Source organism: Dipodomys merriami, unplaced genomic scaffold (genome assembly GCF_024711535.1).
Source record: "Dipodomys merriami isolate MVZ:Mamm:240054 unplaced genomic scaffold, mDipMer1.0.p SCAF_138, whole genome shotgun sequence".
Lineage (NCBI taxonomy): Eukaryota > Metazoa > Chordata > Mammalia > Rodentia > Heteromyidae > Dipodomys > Dipodomys merriami.
The window spans coordinates 2,605,086-2,623,734 of record NW_027202693.1 but is presented as its reverse complement, the minus strand read 5'-3'; the positions used below and the strand labels follow the sequence as shown (position 1 = coordinate 2,623,734).

At 43.4% G+C, this 18,649-nt stretch overlaps 1 protein-coding gene across 1 annotated transcript in view; it reads right to left on the bottom strand.

Annotated features, from left to right (window-relative positions):
• LOC138825614 (poly(A)-specific ribonuclease PARN) overlaps positions 1-17,761 on the bottom strand; it is a 94,687-nt gene extending 76,926 nt beyond the window's left edge. Inside the window, exons 1-12 of the mRNA XM_070020316.1 lie at positions 17,614-17,761; positions 17,091-17,168; positions 14,245-14,324; positions 13,569-13,636; positions 13,398-13,479; positions 12,363-12,423; positions 10,142-10,307; positions 8,241-8,306; positions 7,267-7,305; positions 4,936-4,978; positions 2,571-2,651; positions 1,522-1,578 (exon numbers count right to left, since the gene is read on the bottom strand). Of these exons, the coding sequence (XP_069876417.1) occupies positions 1,522-1,578; positions 2,571-2,651; positions 4,936-4,978; positions 7,267-7,305; positions 8,241-8,306; positions 10,142-10,307; positions 12,363-12,423; positions 13,398-13,479; positions 13,569-13,636; positions 14,245-14,324; positions 17,091-17,168; positions 17,614-17,632 (840 nt within the window). The 5' untranslated portion in view covers positions 17,633-17,761. The remainder of the gene's footprint in view (positions 1-1,521; positions 1,579-2,570; positions 2,652-4,935; positions 4,979-7,266; positions 7,306-8,240; positions 8,307-10,141; positions 10,308-12,362; positions 12,424-13,397; positions 13,480-13,568; positions 13,637-14,244; positions 14,325-17,090; positions 17,169-17,613) is intronic.
• Between the last annotated feature and the right edge of the window lie 888 nt (positions 17,762-18,649).

Sequence of the window (18,649 nt, the reverse complement as noted above, 5' to 3'; positions counted from 1 at the left end):
CAGTACAACTGCCCACATAGGGGCAGCTGACAAGAAGCACATGTGTCTGTCTATCATGTACAATGATTTCATCAGCCTTTTAAAGCTGTAACATGACACAATGCAAACCCAGCAGATACCACCTTAATCAGATGATCAGGTCATCATCTTGCACATCATTTCTACAGTACCCTTGCCAAAACCAAAGATCTCAAGTCCAAGTGTAAGGAAGCATATCCAAGCAGAAGGACAGATGTCTGACAAAACAATCAATACTCTCAGAAGTTCAAGGTAATGAAAAGACAGAGATAGCTAGGCACTGGTGGCGCACATCTATAATGCTAGCTACTCAAGAGGCTGAGATCTGAGTATTGTGTTTCGAAGCCAGCCCAGTCAGAAAAGTCTCCAGCCTGAGCAGGAAAATCCATGAGAATCTTATCTCCAATTAACCTCCAGAAAACCGGAAATGGCAATGTGGCTCAAAGTGATAAGAGTGCTAGCCTTAAGCAAAGTAGCTCAAGGACAAGGCCCAGGCCCTGAATTTAAGGCCCAGGCCCCCAAGTTCAAGCCCCACAACTAACAACAACCACAAAAGTCAAGCAAGAGAAAAAGAGGCTCTGGGTTCAAGCAACCAGAACCATCATTTGAAAAAAAGGGGGGAGGGAGGGCTGGGAAGGTAGCTCAGTGATATAGTGCTTGCCTTGTACACATGAGGCCCTGGGTTCAATTCCTCAGCACCACATAAGCAGAAACAGCTGGAAGTAGAGCTGTGGCTCAAGTGGTAGGGCACTAGCCTTGAGCTGAAGAGCTGAGGGTCAGTGCCTAGCCCAGAGTTCAGGCCCCACAACCAACCAAAAAAAAAAAAAAAGCTGGGCACCGGTAGCTCACGCCTCTACTCCTAGCTAATCAGGAGGCTGAGCTCTGAGGATCGTGGTTTAAAGCCAGCCCAGGCAAGTAAAGTCTGTGAGACTCATCTCCAATTAACCACCAGAAAACCAGAAGTGGCACTGTGGCTCAAGTAGTAGAGCACTCACCTTGGGCTAAAGAGCTCTGGGACAGTGCCCTGGCCCAGAGTTCAAGCCCCACAACTGACCAAAAAAAAGAGATGGAATTAAAGCTATAATTATACCTATGCACAAGAACTCAACATTATAATTTTTAATCTTCTGGATTCTTCTACTTAGCAAATAAGACATCTTCAGTCAAACATTGATTGTTTTTCCCCTTATTTCTTACTTCCTGATTCCTCCTATGGTTTAGAAAATAGTATTAATTTTGGGTATCCTAGGAGGACAACAAACAGTAGTCGAATCCTGGGGTGTATTTCCAGAAGAAAGATTTTTCTGAAAATCAGTGCTTTTCTCATCAAGTATACCCTTCTCATCAAGTCTATCCTTCTTCAAGTCCAACTTCTTCCTCCATGCCAGGTAAGCATTCCACATGTGACTAAATGATTCATTTGCATTACTATTTAGGTAACTCACCTTAAATATCATGTTTGGCAACCTAGCTAAAAACAAACAAAAGGTTAGTTTCACTTACGGAATTAGCGATGGCATGAATGACTCTTGAGAATCCCACAGCATCATTCAGCTCCTCCTACATTGGAAAAGAAAATGATTGAGGTATGTTTGAACTAAAATCCTAGCATCCTCCCCATCAAAGCAATGAAGTTTTTTGTCAGGTTTGATGTTAGTGTCAGACATTGTACCCGCTATCCCAAATAACTGCATGTCTGATCTATATACAGTCTTCTGTACTACAAAACAATTAAATGACAAATTATTCATTATTTACAGAAGTAACAGTACCTAGGCTTCACCCATCATTTCATACAATGTGTTCAAGTTTTGGTCAAATTGTCTTGAAAAACCAACAAATGTTTCACCTTTGGGAAGTAGCCACCTGCTGGCTGAACTCAATAATGCACTATGTTTAGACGATGTGGTAACAATGCACCCATCATCAAAGCCATGCAGAAGGCAGAGGTGGAAGGATCAGTTCTAAGGCTACCTCAAAGGCAAAAATGCAAATTCTAGTTAAAAAAAACAAACAAACACATACAATAAAAAACTAAAGCAAAAAAGCACTGGGAGCTGGGCACCAGTAGCTCATACCTGTAATTCTAGCAACTCAGGAGGCTTAGATCTGAGGATCTTGGTTCAAAGCCACCCAAGCAGGGAAGTCTATGAGACTCTTTATCTCCAATTAATGACCAAAAACCTGAAAATGGCACTGTCACTCAAGTGGTAGAGTACTAGCCTTTAGCACAAATGTTCAAGTGTCCAGGCCCTGAGTTCAAGCTCTATGACCAGTGTGCGAGTGTGCATGCACGCATACACGTGCGCACACACACACACACACACACACACACACACACACACAAAAGCACTGGAGTATTGCTCAAGTGGTAGAGCATCTCACCTGGCTAGCAGTGCAAAGCCCTGAGTTCAAACTCCAGAACCATCAAAAAATAAAGTAATATGAATAGTAAATTAAACCCAGCATATGATCTAGAAATACACTGAAGGAATAAATAAGCATCTATTATTGCATTCATCACACAGGTAAAACTACCAGAGCCCAGTTACCTGTTCTTTAGCATGTTTCTGCTGCTCCCTTCTCTTGCGTTCTTCCTCATCTACTTTGCTGACAACTATGTATCGCTCCTTCTAAAAGACAAAGCAGAAGTCACAATTATGCTATGGCTAAGTTGCAAGTTTATCACTGCATAGACTTCATGGACTAAGCACGACACAGAGTGTTGTGAAATGCCACCAAAAGTACAAGTTGATATGGAAGGGAGGTGTGGCTCAAGTGGAAGAGTGCCTGCCTTGCAAGTACAAAACCCTGGGTCCTGAGTTCAATCCCCAGGATGAGAGAGGAGAGAGAGGAGACAGAGAGAGAGATACCTGCACCACAAAAATTATACATATATGCCAGGCGCTGGTGGCTCACACCTGTAATCCTACTCAGGAGGCTGAGATCTGAGGATCCTAGTTCAAAGCCAGCCTGGGCAAGGAAAGTCCACGAGACTCTTATCTCCAATTAACCACCAGAAAACCAGAAGTGGCACTGTGGCTCAAGTGCTTGCCTTGAGCTGAAGAGCTCAGGGACAGCGCCCAGGCCCAGCCCCATGACCGACAAAAAAATTACACACACACACACACACACACACACACACAAACACACACACGTACATATTAGCAATAAGTTATGTATCTTTGAACATAAATTTTAGCAAGTTGCTAAAATGCTAGAGAGGAACTCTACCACTTGAACCATGCCCTCAGTCTTCTGTGCCCTAGTTTTCAGATATACCTTGAGTTTTTGGCCAGGCCAGTCTCAGACTACAATCTTCCTTATCTGAGCCTCCCACTGACCTGGAACCACAGAAATGCACCTCAGCTGGAACCTCAGCTTTTCAGCTGAGATGGAGTCTCACTAACATTTTTACACAAGGTATCCTCAAACTCTAATCCCCTAAAGTAGCTGGGCTTGCAGGGGTAAGCCACCATTCCTGATCCTTGAACATAATTTCTAAGTAGTTACTTATAAAGCAAAACTTCCATAGCATATTTTCTATGAAAAAACTGCAGTTTCTGGTTAGGAGATAGAAAACAATACTGACTTCTTTCTCTCTCTCTCTCTCTCTCTCTCTCTTTTTTTTTTTTTTTTGTCAGTCATGGGGCTTGAACTCTGGGCCTGGGCGCTGTCCCTCAGCTCTTTAGCTCAAGGCAAGTGCTCTATCACTTGAGCTACAGCGCCACTTCCGGTTTTCTGGTGCTTTATTGGAGATAAGAGTCTCACAATTTTTCCTGCCCGGGCTGGCTTTGAAACACGATCCTCAGATCTCAGCCTCCTGAGTAGCTAGGATTACAGGCGTGAGCCACCAGCACCTGGCACTGCCTTCTTTCTCATACATTGCATCTTATGTTAATTAAACACAACAGGCTGCATTTGTGGTTCAAGTGGTAGAGTGCCCGCAATGAGCAAGTGAGCCTAGCAATAGTTCAAGGGCCCAAATTCAAGCACCACAGTCATACACACAGACACAAACCCACAAAATCTGCTGTGTCAATGTTTGAGGTTTATCTTCTGAGAAGAACGTTTGTACCTTATATAATCTCTACGCTGATATATGACTTAAGAACAACATCAAATTCTAAATTTTTTAAATTCTGCAAAAGGAACCCTTTCTGAAGACATATATTCCCCATTACAATTCCATCAGTGAAGACTGGAAATACATGACAAGATCAATACTCATGACTCCCATTGTAAGACTTAATATTACCTGCCAGCACAATACAAAGCCATTTTGGAACACAGATTGGTGTATGTGCACGTTCCAGTTTACAAGACATGTGCTCTTCTACTCAGTGGAGCTAGGGGAGGGGGTGTCACATAGTAACACTGATAGCTGGGCTGGGCTGGGGAAGGGCTCAGTGGCAGAGGGCTCACTAAGTGTGTGCCCTGAGTTCCATCCTCAGCTCTAGATTTAGATCATGACCTGCATGTTCATTCAGCCCAATGTACGAATGAGGAAAACAAGGCTTACAGGCATTAAAGAATTTGCCAAAAAGCCGGGCATCGGTGGCTCATGCCTGTAATCTTAGCTACTCAGGAGGCTGAGAGCTGAGGATCGCGGTTCAAAGCCAGCCCAGGCAGGAAAAGTCTGTGAGACTCTTATCTCCAATAAACCACTCAGAAAACTGGAAGTGGTGCTGTGGCTCAAGCAGTAGAGTGCTTGCTTTGAGCTGAAAAGCTGAGAGACAGCCCCCAGGCCCAGAGTTCAAGCTCCACGACCCAGGAGGGCGGTGGGGGGGGCGGTGGGGGGGGGAGAACTTGCCAAAGGACCAGCCCCTGACAGCATAACTAAGTAAACTGACATGGAACACATCAATAGATCACTGTGTATGTTGACTGTTATCCCTAAGTAATTCTTGAGGTTACCTTTTCTGTTTCTAAAGTCTCAACATGAATGCCTTTGGGATACCTAAAGAGAAAAAGGAAAATATGACATCAGAGCATAAATGCATGGCTGCCAAAATCTGAAATATCTTAAAAGCACCACGTAGCACTAAACGGAACGTTTTCTTAATATACTTAGTACTCCAAAGTACTTACGCTGAGCCATATTCTAGCTCTGAACTTAAATGTGCAAGAATGCATCAAATTCATTTGTAAGGACTTCAGCATTTTACAAAATGCCTTGTATCATATAATATAATTAACTCATTGCCACAGGCAAACTTTGCTTCTAAAAAGAAAATGCCTGTGAACCATAGAAAGTATCTTGAGGCTGCATAGGCCACACAGAGCGGGGTTTGAGAAGACCAGCTGGGCTGTGGTTTAGCTTGGCAGGTACACGGGGTAAGCTGCAAGAACAGTGTGATGGAGCTGGCTGGTCAAACCAGGTCCTTTTCAGTCTCCTCTTTTGTTCTTGTTCATTTTTGTGGTACTAAGGATTGAACTCATACCTGCCACTCAAGCCACACCCCAGTCCCTTTCTAATTTGTTTCAAGTTTATTTGCAGTACCCATGTTACTATCAGGTGGTTGTTGAATATTTCTGATTTTGGTTTTCTGTTTTGTTTCTAGACAGTACTGGAGATGGAACTCTGGGCCTTGTGCATGCTAGACAAATACTCTACCAGTAAGCCACGATCTAATAAAAGAACAAGAACCACAGGTTCAAATGCAAACACCAACCTGCAGAATGTCAATGTTCATCTTTGAATGAGAGAGCCAAAGGAAGCATCCCCAGAAAAATACAGGCACAAAACTTGGGATATTATTTCAAGAGATTGACAGATCTCTTGAAATCACCTATAATCTAACTCCAAGTTAAGAATCCCAGCTTCAGCTGGGCACCACTGACTTATGCCTGTAATCTTAGCTACTGGAAAGGCTAAAATGAGGAGAATTACAGTTTGAGGCCAGCCCAGGGAGAAAAGTTCACAACTGGATCTCAACTCAGCTGAGACAGTGGTATATGCCTGTCATCCCAGATATGTAGAAGACTAAGATCCAGAGGACAGAAGTTCAAGGACAGAAGATCAAGGCCAGCCTGGGCAGAAAAGTCTATGAGACTCCATCTCAACAGAAGAAGCTGGGCATGGTGGTAATATCTATCTCCCAGCTATGTCAGGAAGCCTAAAATAGGAAGACTGCAGTCTAGATTCACACCCAAGCAAGAGTTAAAGACTCTATCTCAAAATAACCAGTGCAAAAAAAGGACTAAAAGAGTGGCTCAGTGGTAGAACATATAGTGTGTCTGATGCCCTAAGTTCAAATCCTGTTACTGCCAAAGAAAAAAAAAGAATCCTTGCTTTAGAAAACATTTTATCTGAGTGTCTCTTAGGTCTTAAAACCAAATCTTTACTAAATATCTTCAAAAAACAAATGCAAAAATACAATGCAGCCAAAAGCTGAATGGATAAAGTAAAAAAGATAAAAGAAAACTTAGAAGCCCTAAAGCATCTCTATTAAGAAACATAAGTGGGCTGGGAATGTGGCTTTAGTGGCAGAGTGCTTGCCTAGCATGCATGAAGCCCTGGGTTCAATTCCTCAGTACCACATAAACAGAAAAAAGCTGGTGGTTCAAGTGCTAGCTTTGAGCAAAAACTGAGGGACAGAACCCAGGCCTTGAGTTCAAGCCCCAGGACTGGGGAAAAACAAAAACAAAACATGCATAAATGAGGATTCATTTTTTTATTTTATTTATTTTTTGCCAGCCACAGGGATTGAACTCAGGGTGGGGGTAGTGCCTCTTTTTGCTCAACGCTAGCAGTCTACCACTTGAGCCACAGTGTGACTTCCCTTTTTTTCAGTTTATGTGGTACTGAGGAATCGAACCCAAGGCAAGCATTCTACCACTAAGCCACATTCCTAGCCCAAGGATTCATCTTAAGGTGGGAGTCCTAGGGTGTGACTCTAGTACAATGCATGCCTAACAAATGCCAGGCCATGAGTTCAAATCCTAGTACAGTGAAATCAACAAACAAGAAAGATACAGCAGCCAGGCACTTGTGGCTCATGTCTATAATCCCAGCTACTCAGGAGGCTGAGATCTTAGTGGTTCAAAGCCAGCCCATGCAAGAAAGTCTGTGAGCCTCTTATCTCCAATTAACCACCAGAAAACTAGAAGTAGAGCTATGGGTCCAAGTGGTAGAGGGCTAGCCTTGAGCAAAAGAACTCAAGGACAGTGTAAGCAAAGAGATTATATTTCATTTTAAAATCTTAGGCCCTCCACAGAGCTCTTACATACAATGCAATCACTTACTTCCAGCTCAAAGTTTGATAAATTAGCTTTCTTTGGAACCTATAAAACAAAAGAAAACATATTAATTTGGTCCATTAAAGATAAACTCTGATTAAGCACTTCATTTTTAAAAGAGTTTTTGTTAGAAGAGACATGTAATATACAAAAATAGTGAGGAATCTGAGTGCTGGTTGCTCACACCTGTAATCCTAGCCACTCAGAAGGCTGAGATTTGAGGATGGCAGTTTGAAGCCAGGCTGGGCAGGAAAGTACCTGAAATACTCATCTCTCATTACTTGCCAGGGCTATGTGAACAGAGCTACAAGTAGACAGATTAACTAAAACACTCAGTGAAGCAAGTGTGGCAGGAAGCCAGAAGAAAGAGATATGTGAAATGCCGATGATGTCCCTGCTCAGAAAAGTTAAAGCATAGCTGGGTACCAGTGGCTCATGCCTGTAATCCTAGCTACTCAGGGGGCTGAGATCTGAGGATCACAGTTTAAAGCCAGCTAGACAATAAAGTCCTCGAGACTCTTATCTTCAATAAACTACTCAGGAAAAGCCGGAAGTGGCACTGTGGCTCAAGTGGTAGAGCATTAGTCTTGAGCACAAAGAGGCTCAGAGACAGTTCCCAGGCCCTGAGTTCCAGGCCCAGGATCGGGGGGGGGGGGGGAGGGGGGGGGAATAGAAGAAAAGTTAAAGGATGAAAGTGGCCTGAAAATGAATCTTTTCCTGTATCATGTGCCCCTCTAGACCTGAAGTCAAAACTCACATTGTTTCTACAATCCAGGGACAGAACAAAGCATCCATTTTGTGCCTTAGTACCCCCCCCACACACACACACTATGTTAATGCCATAGTGCTTAACTCTTGGAACATGATGCTAATAGATGAACTATTTATAAAGAAGTTTTAAAAAGACCAAATACATCAAATGTCAGAGGTCGTCTTCCTCTCCAAAGAAAGAATATATGAACGTGTGCAGAAGAACTAACCCGGTACATGGCTCTAAATCCAAATTCTTGTTCTCTTCACTTTGCAGTAAGTCTTCTATTTTCGCTCTGAGAAGTTAGAATAAGATCCCAACCATCAGTACCTTGAAGGAATGAAGTCATCAACCAAGAGAGCAATCACACTCAAATCCTATTCAAATCCTTCATCAATAATCATACTCAAAAGCAGTCTAGACCTAAGAACATATTTCTTGAGCACATAATTTTTATTTTTAGGGGTCCGGTTGTGGGGCCTGAACTCTGGGCCTCGGCGCTGTCCCTCAGCTCTTCAGCTCAAGGCGAGCACTTTACCACTTAAGCCACAGCACCACTTCCGGCTTTTTTTCTTCTTGATTATGTGGTGCTGAGGAATCAAACCCAGGGCATGCAAGGCAAGCGCTCTACCACTGAGCCACCTTCCCAGCCCATAATTTTTATTTCTATACATTTGGAACAAATCACAAACTTTTCTCTTCCAATACTTAGAAAAAAGTGTTTTATTTTAATACACATTTTGGGCAGGATTATTGCTATCATTAATGAATTGGTAGCAACTTCTTCAAGGTTTTGTCAAATTTCCAGGCACTTAGATTTGAGGGTTGAGATTTGAAGTAAGCCAGGGCAGGAAAGTCCATAAGAGTCTTATCTCCAATGAACCACCCAAAAGCTATAGGTGGAGCTATGGTTCAAATGATAAGAGCACTAAAATGATAAGAGCACTAGCCTTGATGGAGAAATCTAAGAGACAGTGCACAGGCTAAGTTCAAGCCAACACACACACACACACACACACACACACACACACACACACACACCACACACACACCACACACACACACACACACACACACACACACACACACACACACACACACACACACACACACACACACACACACACACACACACACACACACACACACACACACACGTCTTGGCCAGGCAACACACACACACTCACACACAAATTTGTCTTGGCCAGGCACTGGTGGCTCATGCCTGTAATGCTAGCTACTCAGGAGGCTGAGATCTGAGAAACAGTTCGAAGCCAGCCTGGGCAGAAAAGTCCACGAGACTTGTCTCCAATGACTCAAAAGAACTGGAAGTGGTACTGTAGCACAAGGTAGAATGCTAGCCTTGAGCACAAAGAGGCTCAGGGACAGCACCCAGGCCCTGAGTTCAATGCCCTGAGTTAAGCTCCACAACTAACAAAAAATTTTAAAAATTAAAAAAAAAAAAAAAAAAAGAATTTGTTTTGGCCAGGTGCTGGTAGCTCAGGTCTGTAATCCTAGCTGCTCAGGAGGCTGAGATCTGAGGATCAAGGTTCAAAGCCAGCCTGGGCAGGAGAGTCCATGAAACTTATCACCAACTAATCACATAAAAAGCCAGAAGTAGCACTGTGGCTCAAGTGGTAGAGTGATAACCTTGAGTGAATGGAGCCCAGAGACAGCACCAGGCCCTGAGTCCAAGCCCAGGATCAGAAACAACAAAACAAAACAATTGTCAAAAACAGTGATATAATTTTCTACTTTTCTAGTAAAATATTTATACTGATAACTAGATTAGGGCCAAACCAGATACTCTTCCAAGGACAGATATGCTGTTAAAAACGTGAGTGTGATACAGAAAAGCAAGTGCAAGCTGAAGCCTGGCTGGGTCTGCAAACCTGGTTGCCTCTGAGCATACGAGGGCTGGCTGTCAGGCCCTTAGTCCATGCAAGTCGGCCCATGGTGGAGGTTTCTTGCTTGGTGACATGAAGCAAGTGCATGCACAATGACACAATTTGTGCTTGTTGCTCAAAGTCAGATCCTGTCCCTCTTAAGTTCAAGCTTACACGTGAGCCCTTTGGATGCAGCACAGATTGAAAGACCCAGTGCACACATGTTTTTAGTTTAGGAACTTACACAACTTGCTCAATAAACTTCTTCTGATCTTCAGGAACTGTCACAGGACACTGTGAAGTGTTGGGAGATGCATAGGCCAGTGCTCCTGACCCATTAGCCTGAGAACGCTTTTCATCATATTGCTCTCTCAGCTGTCTTTCTTCTTCCTGATTTAAATATGGAATTCCTAAGCAAAAATGTGAAGAAGAGTACATCAGCAGAAGAAACTATTTCACGTTTTTTTTTTTTGTCGGTTGTGGGGCTTAAACTGTGGGCCTGGGTACTGTCCCTCAGCTCTTCAGCTCAAGGTTAGCATTCTACCACTTGAGCCACAACACCATTTCCAGTTTTCTGGTGGTTTATTTGAGATAAGAGTCTCATAGACTTTCCTGTCTGGGCTGGCTTTGAACCATGATCAGATCTCAGTCTTCTGAGTAGCAAGGATTACAGGCATGAGCCACTGGCACTGGCTTTCACAATTTTTTTAACTCATCAAAGAGTCTATAATACTAAAGAAACATATGTCATATTTAACGATATCACACAAAAAAAGTAACTTCATTTTGTCTGTGCATTCATTCTTCTTTCCAGGAAAGGCAGCCTCTCTGGTGTGCTCTAATAGCCAGTTCTCCTCACCCAGCAAACAATGAGTGGACATCTGAGACATGGCATGCTCTGTACTGGGGCTGGGAAATGGCTCCTCAGGGTGCGCTCCAGCCCTGCACACCAGGAGGAGGCTAGCAGTCATACTCACACACTCATGTCAACTACACAGACTTTTTCTCCGATGAGAACTGACTCCAATTATAAAACAATTGTCTATGGAAAAGGGATTTTTCCCAATAGCACTACAGGAATGCAGCCACTTTAAAGCCTGGGGATGGGCTGGGAATGTGGCTTAGCAGTAGTGTACTTGCCTAGAACGCATGAAGTCCTGGGTTCAATGCCTTAGTACCATAGAAATAGAAAAAGCCACAAGTGGCACTGTGGCTCAAGTGGTAGAGTACTAGCCTTGAACAAAAAGAAGCTCAGGGACAGTGCCTAGGCCCTCAGTTCAAGCCCCACTACTAGCAAAAAAAAAAGTGGGGAGGGGTGTTGCTCAGTGGTACAGTGCTTGCCTAGCATTGCACAAGGCCCAGGGTTTCACTTCCAGCAATACAAAGGGGAAAAAAAAAGTATGATACTAGTGTGGTATAGTGGTCCATGCCTACAATCCAGCTCTCAGAAGGCTGAACAGGAGAATCAAGAATTTGAAGCCAGCCTGAGTTTATAGTGAGACCCTGTCTGAAAAATAACCCAACAGGCACAGGTGGTTCACACCTGTAATCCTAGCTACTTAGGAGACTGAGATCTAAGGATCTTGGTTCAAAGCCAGCCTGGGCATGAAAGTCCATGAGACTTATTTCCAATAAGTTACTCTGAAAAAGCTGGAAGTGGCACTGTGGCTCAAGTGGTAGAGCACTGGCCTTGAACACAAAGAGGCTCAGGGACAGTGCCCAGGTCCTGAGTTCAAATCCCAGGACAAGCAAAAAATAAGCAAATTTTAAAAATAATAATAATAAATCAACAAAGCCAGGTATTTGTGGCTCATGCCTCTAATTCTAGCTACTAAATTGGAAGGTATCGATTTAAAGCCAGCCTGGGCAGGAAAGTCCATGAGACTCTGACTTCCAATTAACCACCAAAGAAAACCCAGAAGTGGAGCTGTGGCTCAAGTGGTATATGTGATGTTTGACCAAAAAAGCTCAGAGACAAACAAAAAAAAGAAAGAAAGAAAAAAAAAAAAAAAGAAAAGAAAAAATTCATTTATTCATTCTGTTTAGGCTTTGGCTGTAGACTTCAGCACAACATTGCTGTTCATTAAAAAAAAAAAAAAAAGCTCAGGGCAGTGTTCAGGCCCTGAGCAAAAAATAACAAAAAATAAATAAACCAACAAAAAATTAAAATAAAGTTCTTTACTGCTGTTGCACTGGAAGAAAACATGGAAGCATGGTCTTAAGTGGTGCTTAGGTAACTAAGCCCCATCTGCAGTAGAACAGACTATGAAGTGAGACCGGAAGCCACAGCGGACCTCCATGAAGCAGTGTCTACAGTTCATAGAGTTATGAAAAACTGAAGACTACATATTCCCTCTTACCCAGCTGGCACAAAATGGTAATTGTCCACCAAATCCAGATGTACTTTCCAAGGACAATTTAAAGGCTTATAAATTGCTACATATGATATACATATGATGTCTTACCATTGCGAAAAACTTTATTAAAATCAAATCCTTGGCTCGCTAGGAAGTCAATGCTGGAGCTCTGAAATGAAAACACAGGTTTGGGTGGTATTAATGGAAGGGATGCTAACAGAACAGAGAAATAACTCAGGCAAGAAAACCACAGCAGCCAGGTGTGGCTCAAGTGGTTCAGAACTAACCATGAGCATGCAAGCTAGGCCAGAATAGAAGGCCCTAAGTTCAAACCCCAGTACTGGCACAAAAATAAATGAATGAAGCCAGACGCCAGTGGCTCACACCTGTAATCCTAGCTACTCAAGAAACTGAGATCTGAGGATCACAGTTCAAACCCAGCCCAGGCAGGAAAGTCCATCAGACTGTTATCTCCAAATTAACCACCAGAAGACAAGAAGTGGTACTGTGGCTCAAGTGGTAGTGCTTGCCCTGAGCTGAAGAGCTCAGGGACAGTGCTCAGGCCCAGAGTTCAAGCCCCACGACCGACCAAAAATAAATAAATAAATAAATAAAAATAATAAATGAATGAATAAATTTCACATCCTAATTTCTATCTGCCTATCTTTACATCTTATTAATGAATTCTGAAACAAAGGGGGAAATAATAGTGTGATTAACTAACAAACTAAAATTAAGGGCCAAAGAGGTAAAATTTTTTGCCTAACGCCCTAAGTTAGTAAATAGAACTAAAAATTAAAAAAAAAAAATTTAAGATAAGAGTCTCACTACCTAGCTAAGGCTGGCCTGGAACTTGCTAAGTAGCCCAGTACGGCCTCAAACTTGTGATCTCCCTGATTCAGCCTCTCCAGAGTACTGAGGTTACAGGAGTATACTGCCTGGCTAACACCAGTGAAATGTGATGTTTTTGTTTGTTTGCTTTTGCAGGTTTGGGGATAGAACTCAGGGTCTTGTACATGTAAAGCAAAGTATTCTTTCAATGGGCTACATCCCTTGCCCTATATTTAAAGAGAGTTCTGATCTCACTTTTGCACACTGCCTCATTTGTTCCATGAGGAAAAATAATGCCATTGTGCTGCTTACCTGACAGACAAATTTGACATCTGGTGAGGATCTACTGAAGGGCTTGGGGAAAACGTAGAAGTTAAATGACTTTGTTATATACCTGGGAAAAAAAAAATCAGACAAAAAAAGAGACTTAGGGGATGACATGATTCCACCACAGAATTCCCACCACTTGCTCAAACAACCTACTTTGAATCTGTGTGGTCATACTTAAAAGTGCAAAGGCCAAACTGAAACAGCAAAAAGTCCATGGAATGCTGGAAAAGGGAAATAAAACATCTATCACTATGGTGCTGAATATTTAACATGAGCAACAGCATTTTCAATCAGGTGCTTTCTGAATCTCTTAGCAGAGTACTTCTGATAGAAACAGATTATACACATGATGGATCAGAAGCACTATTAGCTTATATACATTGCTTAATTATTTCTCCCAATCAAATAATATTCACCTTCCAGAGAGGACATTAAACCTATTTCCAAATTATTAAATAGGAAGTAGAGCTGTGGTTCAAGTAGTAGAGTACCAGCCTTGAGTAAAAAAGCTATGGGAGAGTACAAGGTCCCAAGTTCAAGCCTCAGAACCGGCACACACACCAAAAAGTTAATGACCAAAATTATTAAAATAACCGTATCATATCCTCTATTACTCAAGTAATATCAAAAATAATAAGCCTTCCTCCACAATGTTTTCCAGCAAACAATTATTTTTGCTGTTGTTTTAGATACCACAAAAATACTGTGCTATGGCAGAAGTTGAGAGGAAGTGCTATGTACTTATGTGCAAGCTTCTAGATCTTTCACTGTAAGTCAATGGAAGGAGGAGTCCCAGGAACAAAAAAGACTTCTGGAAGCATCTACTTGCCTTTTTAAGCTTCTGATATCTCTCTTCTGGAGTGTCAAAACCATTAGTTAATGTGGTCACTGAGGGTCCATCACTGATACCTAGATTTAAAAAATATATGTTTTGACTTATTAATAAATGCCACTGTAAAAATGTCAACAGTCACCATTTAGTGACTATTTTCATATTCTTCTGAGTTAAAACTAACTGCAACTATGCCCTGCCTCATTTTTTTTTCAAAATTAGCTATAATTTGTGGCTATGAAGGTAAGAAAACTTTCTTAGTTTATGAAAAACTATTGGGTCAATTCATAGCTACACACACACACACACACACACACACACACACACACACACACACACACACACACACACACACACACACACACACACACACACACACACACACACACACACACACACACACACACACACACACACACACACACACACACACACACACACACACACGGTGTTAAACTGACTGGTCACCAATACATAAACTTAGAACAATACATAAATATAGACAAAATTTCAACCTAAGAATGTGTACTTTCCATGGCTTAAAATGGTTTCAGAACCTAGTATTAAAAAACAAACAAACAAAAAAACCTCTAGCAAGGTGCTGGCGGCCTATACTTGTAATCCTAGCTACTCAAGAGTCTGCAATCTGAGTAGCATAGTTCAAAGCCAGCCCAGGCAGCAAAATCTCCATGAGACTCTTTATCTTCAATTAACCACTCAAAAAAACAGAAGTGGAGTTGTGGCACAAAATGGTAGAGAGCAAAAGAGCTCAGGGAGAGTACCAGGCCCTGAGTTCAAGCCCCACAACCAACAAAAAATAAATAAAATAAAATAAAAAAATAACAACAATAACCTTTATGTTTAAATAAGTTTTTTGGTGGTTATTTTTGGGTTTTGTTTGTTTGGTTGGTTGTTTGGTTCTCTGTGTAGTCAAGGCTAGCCTAGAACTCTTCATCCTCTTGCATCATCCTTCCAAGTGCTGGGATTACAGGTGAGCACTGCTATACCCAGCCTATTTTCCTGCTTTCTAAAGTATTAATATACAACCAGACACCCAAGAATCTTTAGATTGACAGTCTTTGCCAAAGTTTGGAGTGGCATCCATGTAGGCATTTTCACAGTGAAGAAAAGTTATTTCCAGACTGAGAAATTTGTCCTCATCTATAATCCTAGCTATTCAAGAGGCAGAGAAGGGGAAGAATGAAATTTGATCTTCAAGGTTACTGGGGGAGGGAGTTTCTAAGACTTCATTCAATCAATTAAGGCTAAGCACACAGGTATGGACCTGTCACCCAGCTATAGTAAATAGGAATACCAAAGTCTAATATGGCCCACATGAAGGCCAGACTTTATGCAAAAAACAAAAATAAAACAAAAAAAAGGACCTAAAGCAAAAAGGGATAGGGAGTATGGCTCAAGCAAAATGCCAGCCTGACGAGAGAGAGGGAGAGAAAGACAGAGACAAAGAGAGACAGAGAGAGACAGAGACAGAGACAGACACAGGGACAGAGCGGGGGACAAGGAAGGAAAGGGAAGAGGAGTAATTGAATTCTTTCTGGTGAAAACCCTTGGCTTCTTAGGTAATCAACTCCAACTAGAAAACGAATACTTGGTCTAAGAATGTGGCTTAGTGGTACAGTACTTGCCTAGCATACATGAAGCCCTGGGTTCAATTCCTCAGTACCACATACACAGAAAAAGCCAGAAGTGGCTCGGTGGCTCAAGTGGTAGAGTGCTAGCCTTGAGCAAAAGAAGCTCAGGGACAGTGCTCAGGCCCTGAGTTCAAGCCCCAGGACTGGCACCAAAAATTATAGTTTTTAAAACATAGTCATAGAGAAAATATGGATATTTATTATAGCAAAAGGAAGAAAACTGCTCATCTTGTCACTAACAATTTAAAATTGTGCATTTCTTCTCTCAAAAAAATAAAAGAGCATCACAAATGTTGGCAGAATATTACACAGTTACACACACACACACACACAATCAGGTAGGCAAACACTTCCACTAATGCATAAAGGAATATCTTATTTACTGCAAAAGCTTGACCATGGTTAGTTACAAAGGACAAATATTGTAGGGTTCCATTTATATGATGTGTCTATAAGAGCCAAATTCATACAGATAAATAGTTGTTGACAAGGATTTGGAGAAAGGGAGGAATGGAGAATTCATTATGTAGTGTGTCAGTTGAGGAGGAGGAAATGGATGGGTGGCAGCTGCATGGGAAAGTGGACATACCTAACTGCAAAACCACTCTAAAGACAAAAACAGGTAAATCAGACAGTAGTAGCTCATACCTGTAATCCTAGTTACTCAGTAGAATGAGCTCTAAGGATCACAGTTCATAGCCAGTCGAGGTGGGAAAGTCTGTGACTCTTACGTCCAATTAACCAAGGTGGTAGAGCACCAACCTTGAGTGAAAAAGCCCAGACTCTCCCTCCAAAAAAAAAAAAAATGAAAAGAAAAAGATTAAAATAGAAAACTTATGGCACATACAGTTTTACCACCAAAAAAAAAAAAAAAAAAAAAAGAAAAATCTCACCCTCGTCCTCATGCTTTCTATCATGTATGGGTCAAATTTTAAGCAGCACCAAAACCACAAACTCCATCCACAACCCTCACAGCCTGGCCAATAATAAAACAACCACCACATCTCTTTCATGCCTTAAAGTGTTTAAGAGGAAATGTAGAGAATTCTGCCCGCCCAAGACCCCAACCTACATAAGAAGGTGACTGAGGTGGGAGTCGGGGAGGGCGCGAGGTGGGGTAGAGAGCGGCTAAAGGAGCCTGAGCTCTGCACTGCACGGCGCTAGCTAGCCCCGATGCTTGCAAGGGGATACCTGAGAACTCCCCATCGATAGCGAAGAAGTCCGCCTCCTCTATGGCCTGGTACACTTTGTGAAGATTACTCTTAAAATCTGCGGAGAAAGCGAGAAGAGGCTCAGAACTTGTGGCCTGGCTTTCTGCCTACACACTGAGGGGAGAAGGGATGAGGGGGACACCTGAGACCCGCGGAGTCAGGTGGGGGACAGGTCCCAAAGGTGTGCACTGGCCGCAGGAGGTCAAGTCCCGGGAGGTGCATGGGCCACGTGGGGTCAACTCCCAGACGCGTGGCTGGACGGAAGACCAGGCCCCTGAGGGAACCTGGGGCCGGAGGAACACCAGGGTGCTGGGCCGGGGGAGTGGGGGGGGCACGTTTCTCACAGGAACGAGGTCCCCACCCCCCCAAGAGGTGCCCGGGCTTAAGGAAGGCGACTCCCCGCGGGGCTGAAGAAGCCCGCCCCCCGCCAAACAGGCTGCCGGTGGTCTGGGCCTAGCAGGCTGAGTGAGGGGGGAGCTTGGGGGCGCGGGTCGTGCACGCACTGCTTCGGATTATCTCCATGCTGCAGAGTGGCGGGAACCCGGGCCCTGCCCCCGGCCTGTCTCAGCCGTTCAACTCGCAGAGTTCCGCCGCGTCCACCACAGCACACCGAGGCAGCGACAGCAGCCACAGAACAGCCTTCGGAGCCGACTTCCGGAAACAGCGCGCGCCGGCTGCGTCTGCGTCAGCGCCCGCGTCGCCTGGCGCCGGGGGCGGGGCTAATGGTACAGCCCAATCACCGTTCAGGGATCGATGGGGGGGCGTCGCTATCCAAGTTCCAGGGTGTGTCCTAATGTATAGTGGCGTTTGATTTGGAAAAGGACACTAGTGCGAGTCCTGACAGCTAGTCCCGCTGACAAATATTTGCGGAGTTCCTAGTCTGTGTCACTCCGATAGGGGTAACGGTGCAGCGAGGAAGCATGGCCCAGCCCATAATGGAGATTAAAACTTGGGATATGGCTGGGCTCTGGTGGCTCCTGCCTGTCACCCTAGCTACTCTGGAGGCTGAGATCTGAGGATCACAGGTCAAAGCCCCCCCCAGGAAGGAAAGTCTATGAGATTTTCATCTTCAATTAACCACCAGAAAGCCGAAGGTGGAGCTGTGGTTCAAAGTGGTAGTGTCCTAGCCTTGAACAAAAGAGCTCAAGAGCAGTGTCAGGCCCTGAGTTCAAGCCCCGTGACCAAAAGCAAAAACAAAAACAAAACCTTGGGATTGGAAGGAGAAAGTCTGTAATCTCAGTGGGGGGGGGAGGGGGGAGCAAGAGGCTGTTGCAATAGAGAATAATAGGGTGGGTACTTCGATGACTGGAAAAGCCAAGGCTGAGACCTTTATCTTCGTGACCTGGAACGCATAGAACATCTGTCCCTAAGAAAGATGTATGTCGGCTTGAGGTTGACCAGCAAAGTCTAACATGGGGCTGACATACAGAAGAAAAGTGTATAAACACGGGTTGAATTAATAAGTTCACCTTGGTCTTTCACAAAAGCCTTCCATATGAAGCTGGTTAGAAGGCATGCTTTCTCTCTGTCTGTCTGTCT